Source organism: Sciurus vulgaris, assembly GCF_902686455.1.
Source record: "Sciurus vulgaris genome assembly, chromosome: 6".
Taxonomy (NCBI): Eukaryota; Metazoa; Chordata; class Mammalia; order Rodentia; family Sciuridae; genus Sciurus; species Sciurus vulgaris.
Window position 1 is genome coordinate 164393875 of NC_136466.1, and position 6354 is coordinate 164400228.

The following is a 6354-nucleotide window of genomic DNA, read 5'->3' on the forward strand; positions in this document are numbered from 1 at the left end:
CCACCCCTCCCCTCGTCTCTGCTGACTGTAAATCGGCCCCATGCCTCCTCTCCCGCTAACCTGCAGCTCCTCCCATTCTCCCAGGGAGAGGAGGGGTCTACGTTCCTCCCACCTGAATTTGGGTGTGACTTGGAGACTTGCGTCAGCAAAGGTGACATTGAACCTGGGCCAAGCCGAGCCTCCAGAGTCCTGCTGACTTCTGGAACCCTGCCCTGCCATGGAGACACAGCAGGGGTCAGCCTGCTGGAAGACGGGTGGGCGTGTGGAGCAGAGATGAGTCATCCCAGCCGAGACCATCCTGTCCCGCCTTCTGCAGCTGACCACCAGCCGACTGCAGACAAATCAGCAAGTCCAGCCTGGCTCAGCCGGGCTGGGCCACCCTTAGCAAATGGTCACTGTGGCAAACACCCGTGGGCTTTCGTAGCTGTTATGCAGTGTCCCTCTGTCCCTCAAACGTCCATGTGTGAAAGTCCTGGTTCTGGGGTGGTGCTATCAGGGGGTGGTGGAGCCTTTAGGGGATGGGGTGGGGCCTGGTAGGAGCCCCTCAGGTCCTTGGGGGTGTGCCCTCAAAGGGGACTAAGCCAGGTACAGAGCTGCACACCTGTGATCCCAACTACTTGAGAAGCAGACAAGAGGATAGCAAGTTTGAGGCCAGCCTGGGCAACTTAGCAAAATCCTGTCTCAAAATAAAATTTAAAAAAGGACTTGGGATGTAGTCAGTATGCAAAGCCCTGGGTTCAATTCCCAGTACTGGAAAAAAGGTGGGCGAGAGATTGCAAGACCCTGGTCTCTTCCTCTTCCGTTTTGCTTCCTGCCTCAAGTGGTAAGCACTGTGCTCCACCAACACGCTCCGTGACACTGCACCTGGCGCTCCCCGCAGATGCAAATGGGTGAGGCCCAATGCAATAGGTCTGCCCAATCGTGAACTGGAAGCTCCAAAACAATGAGCCAAAATAAACCTTTTCTCCTTTTAAGTTAATTATCTCAGGTATTCCATTACAGTAACACAAGGCTGACTAACATATGCAGTACTTACTTCGGCCAGAGATAAATGACACACCTACATGAAAAACACATGGGTCTCTCTACTGCTGCTGACCTGGAGCAGCCCACCATGGTCAGTGGAGGAGGAAGTGGTAGACATCTCTTAATCTGCCTGCCACAAGCCCAAGTCTTCCCAGGCCCAACTGCCTCACTTCTGTTCCAGCCCCGGGGCTCCAAGTCTAGTATTTTACTCAAATCCCCCTTCTCACCCCCTTTTGTACACTTCAAATTTTGAGGATACAACTGAAACAGGGACATATGTTCCCAAACAGCAAACAAGACTCTTAGTGCCTGCTGGACCCCGGGAAGTGTGGGGAGGCATGAGGCCCGTCCACTTTCTATAGCAACCAGCAAGAATGGGATCAATGAGCCTGTTTCCATGCAAACGCAGGCTGTGAATGCCAAGCCTGACCAGGGCAGAGGGCTGTGCGTGGATGGCAGAAACACAGCCCCAGTAGGGCGCGGTGTGTCCAAAGTTTACTAACCCTCCTGCAGTCCTCAAACAATAAGCAACAACAAAACAAATCGAACAAGTAGACTCCAAGGTAAAATCTAATCACAGCTGTGAATCTTTGAAACTTGAATGTAAGCCCCAGAAGAAAAGGAGACACGGATGCTGGCGTGGGGTGCAGAACAAACGGGTCCAGGGACCTTAGGAAACTTTCTCCCAGAGGCCCTGCAACTTAAGCCTGCAGGCACAGAATCCACCCAGAGAGCAGTGCAGTGGTTTAAAGTGAGCAGAACTGGGCCTAATTTGGTTCAGGAGCTGTCCGACATTCAGAGTATCCTTCTGTGACAATTAAAACAGAGTAGACACTTCCTTCATTTTCACTGCTACCTAAAGGGCCACCACAGCTAGAGAAGAGAACCTTGAGCGGTGACACAAGGAAGAGAAGAATCGAGGCTGCTTTCACTGTCCCCAAGTCGGAGGGGACAGGCTGACCCGAAGCCCTGAAGACAGTGGGGGCACAGGCGGCATGCTGTCAGAATTATCCGACAGACACTGACTTGTTGCCTATTAAACCACACAACCCTCTTAGAGCAATGAATATTTTAGAAGGAAAGCAGTGCACTGAGCCACATCCCTATTCCACTCATCTCAGGAGGCAGGAAAGAACACGTTTTCTTAAACACAAACATCTGATCCTCAGTCGCCCAAGCCTAATGGGATGCCTGTCGGCACAGGCAGACGCCACTCCACACACCAGCAAGGTGGAGAAAGCTTCAGGAACCCCGCCCCCGCCCACAGGAAGCTGGCTCCTTGGAACTGTCACTCTGCCACTAATGCAATGACCCCTCTACCCACCAAAACTCTTGGGCCCTCGTCTCCCCCTGTCACCAGTCCTGATAAACTTGTGGACCAGGCCAGAACCTCCCTCAGGGCCTTTGCACTGGCACTTTCCTCGACCTAAAGGCTCTTTTCCCAGAGACCTTCTCTGTCCTCTGCTCCAGTGTCACCCGCTCTCAACTGACCATCCTATTTTTAATCTCAGTCCTCACTGCTTGTCCACCTGACTGCCTGCAACTAGCTCCAGGTGTCGTTGGCTGAGATGGGGGAGGATGGAAAAGGACTCCCAAAGATGGTGCTCCGAAAACAGAAGCCTGCAGGCCTGCAGGCAGCAAGCCGTGTGACCATCTGAACACCCCAAAGCCCCACGTTTGGCCACCTGGCATGCTGACACCAGTTTGCCTCCCAGTTTCCTAGTTTTTTTCTTAGGTCCAGCGCTGGAGGCTGACCCCGGGCCTTGCACCTGCTGGGGACAAGTGCTACCCCTGAGCTCCAGCTCCAGTCCTTTTTATTTTTTGAGACAGGGTCTCACCAGGTTGAGAAGCCTGGCCTCAAACTCACGATCTCCCACATCACGGGGATTACAGGCCTGCACCCCATGCCCAGCCCTCCCGGTCAGGCAAGCCTCTGGCCTTCATTCCCACCTCCCCTCTCTCCATGCCACTACCCAACCACACTGCAGCTGCCACATCCCCTGGGCTCCACCTGCCTGACCAGAAGGTCCTCCACCACCTTGTTGGTGCCCCCTAACTCTCCCCTCCCAGGGCTTCCAGGACCTCCCCACTGCATGTCTTGGGTGCCTTCTCATCTCCCGCCTCTACTTGGAAGGTCTGGCTATTTTCCCTCACTAGCGGGTCAAGATCCTCAGAGGCAGGTTCTGCTGGATTCACCCTTGAGCCTCCTAAAGCACCTCCCTGAACCCAGTTTTTGGGGCTGGGGATGCAGCTCAGGCGGCAGAGCGCTTGCCTCGCAAGCACAGGCCCTGGGTTCCATCCCCAGCACCCCTCCGAGATGGCTCTGCTCCTGCCTTCTCCCCTGAACAGCACAGGACATGGGCCCTGAGTTTCCACCTTGACAGTCAAGAGAAAAGGAAAGCAGACAACGCCTTCACCCAGCAAAACACAAAATCAAGCTGGAAGGTGAGCAAGGGCAGGGCAGGGCAGGGCGGGGGAGTGGGAAACGGAGGAGCCTGGCGTCAGGAGCCTGGTGTCAGACTTCCCCAAGCTGCATATGCAGGGTGACCTCCTGTGCTTACGAGCAGGAGGTACCCACTGTCCATAACCCCACTTCACAGAGGAGGACACCGAGGCCGAGACGCTGGGCGGCTGGAGCCTTCCTTCCCTGCCTGGGCCCTCACCGAGGGAAGGGCTTCCAAGGGGTCCAGAGGCCCTCTGACTGGCCCGAGCCCCTGGGGTTGGCTACATTGTTGTCACTCTTCTCAGGTGTTTTCAAACTTCCAGCTGAACCCGGAGACAGCTAAGAGTGGGGCCCAGCCCACTGGAGACCACCCTACCTGTGCCCTTGGTGAGCTTTGTGGGGTTCCTTCAGGGCTGGCCCTGGCACCTGCTTCAGGAGGGAGAGATTTCTGACATGAACATCTGAGCATGGAAACTCACACTTGGTTAAACTGAAAGCAGAGCCCGGCAACTGCCGCCGGAGCCACAGGAGGGCTCGCAGCTGGGTGGGGGTGCTGCAGGGCGGGGAGCACCCGCCCAGGGCCAAACAGGGCCAGCAACTACAGGCCCCTGGGATGGGTCTGGCCTTGGGAGCCCACCTGAGGTCCCACCTTAGTTCCCCCTGCCTGAGACCTCACAGGACAGACTCTTCCTCTAAGTTCAGGTTGAGTCAAGTCAGCACAAGCAAAAAGTGACGCTCACTGGCTTCCCATGTTTGTAAACCCCACCCAGACCACCAAAGGGCAAACCACTTTGCACCCTGTACCCCAAGACAGCCCAAAGAGCAGGGTCACCTCTGTCCCGAAATTAAAGCACAAGTATTCTCTGCCTATTGTAGGCTCCCACACAAAGGCACCTCACCCCTGTTTTGTGTTAATCTGTGGAATATAAAAATCAGGTGAAAACGCACTGCTATGTGTCCCCGCCTCAGAGACTAATGGGGATGTGACCAGCATGGTCACCCTGCAGTTTCTCTGTGGAAGTGTTGGGTGGCTTCTGTGCCAAAGCCAGTCCTTCTCCAGTCTTCTCAAGCCAACTTCTTTTGTAAACGTTTCTTGATTTCAATCCCTTGACATAATTACCGGGTACTCTTTGTCTCCTTCCCTCCACCCTATCAGGTGTATGCCGCTGCTCCCCTAGGGCCCTGCCTAGCGGGCAGTCGGCCGCTGGGCCTTGGCTCCTGGCGTGGCCGGGCGACAGGTCCCGTTGGCTGGTCGCTGCATGGGCCACCAGGAGCAGCGGTAGGAAAGACCAGCTTGTCGCTTCCAAATCCTGGTAGCCCCGGGAAGAGCTGATCTGAGAACCAGCGTTTTGGGGCAAGGCCAGCGAGATGGGCAGAGGGGGCAAATGGGGCGCTGGACAGGAAGGGCTGTCCCTGAAGGCAAGAAGTCACGGTCGCCTACCAGGTTCCTGGGGAAAGGCAGCGGTCAGGTGCGGGAAAGGTTGAACAGACCCCACAAGAGTCAACCCGGATTCCAGCGCGGGCCTCCAGGGCCGGTTCAGGGAGCACGGGGCGGTGCAGGAAAGGCGGGTGCTGCCGGCAGCCGGGATGACAGCCTCTCAGTCCGCGCGGCACTTTCGCAGGGCGAACGGCCCCACCACACGCCGCGAGCCGAGGAAAAGGTGCTCAGGGCCGCGGCACCCGCGGGACTCGCCAGGGCCGGGTCAGGGCGCGCGAGCCAAAGCGGGTAATGCGTGAGGAGAACCCAAACCCTGCCGACGCCGCTTACCCGGCCGTTGCGGTCGGTCTCCTGCACCTCCTCGACGCGCGGGCCGCGCCGCACCAGCGCCTGCAGCAGCCCCACGTCGTTGGCGCAGGCGGCGCGCAGGAAGGTGGCCGCCTCCGGGACGCCCTCCGGGACGCTGTCCGCGCTCACCGCGCTGCACTCCTCCTCGCCTTCGGGAGGGTAGAAGGAGTCGTCCGAGGCGATGCTGCGGGTGTCGGCCAGGCTCGAGAAGTCCTCGTACTCCTCGTACTCAGCGGGGTCGTCCCCGGCCTCCGCGCCCCGGGGTGCGGTCGCCTGCTGCGGGGACATGCAGCGAGCCCCGCCGCCCTCCGGCCCGGGCCCGGCCAGCAGCACCATGCTGGCGGCCGGGGCGCGGGCCGGGGGTCCCCGCGCGGGCCGGAAAACGCGGACGGGGGACGCGTGCCGAGGTCACCGCTCCTGGCCCCGCGCGTCCCCAGAAAAGCAGTGGCCCGCGCGCTCCAGCCCGGCGGAAACGAGCGCCAGGCGGCTGCGCTCAAGGAGAAAAGTCACTGGAGACGAGAAAAGCCCCTCGGGTGGGAGGAGCCGCGGGGGCTTTCCGAGCGGCGCGGGCGGCGCGGGCGGGGTGCGGCTCCGCGGCGCGGCGGGCGGGGCGCGTCCCCGGGAGAGTTCGGAGCGCCGCCCGGGCCTCGCTGGACCGCGGGGACCGCGACCCGGCGGCTGTGCCCGGAGGCGAGGAAGGCGCGCGGGACAGTCAGAAGCGGTAACCACAGAGGCCGAAAGCCGGCGGCGAGCGGCCCGCCCCGCCCTCGGCCAGCCCCCTGGGGACAGGGGCGGAGGTGGGGTCAGGGGACACAGCGGGCTGAGCCCTCCTCCAACTTCGGAAACCACCAGCCCCTGCACTCGCCCCTGCCAGGGCTCCAGGCCCCGGGCCCGAGTAGAGGCATCTTCTCGCGCCGCTGCGAAGCGCCGAGCCCGCCTGGTCACCTCTCGGGAGCCTGCACTCCGCGACCAGCTCTGCCCCGGCCGCGGCCGGCGTGAGACCGGGGAATCCCCGGGCGCCCCGCCCGCCCAGTTCGACTGCACGAGTTGAAGAAGCGGTCCCCTGAGGTCCCGGGCCGGTGCGGAGACCGCCGCCCTA

General features: G+C 59.9%; 1 protein-coding gene across 4 annotated transcripts in view; it reads right to left on the reverse strand.

The window, feature by feature from the left end:
- Positions 1 to 5732, reverse strand: part of ANKRD33B (ankyrin repeat domain 33B) — a 75256-nt gene extending 69524 nt beyond the window's left edge. For 2 of the 4 annotated variants that reach the window (XM_079145305.1, XM_079145304.1), the window contains exon 1: positions 5238 to 5732. In XM_079145305.1, the coding sequence (XP_079001431.1) occupies positions 5238 to 5591 (354 nt within the window). In that variant the 5' untranslated portion in view covers positions 5592 to 5732. The remainder of the gene's footprint in view (positions 1 to 5237) is intronic. The other 2 variants (XM_079145303.1, XM_079145302.1) reach the window with 2 other exon arrangements.
- Between the last annotated feature and the right edge of the window lie 622 nt (positions 5733 to 6354).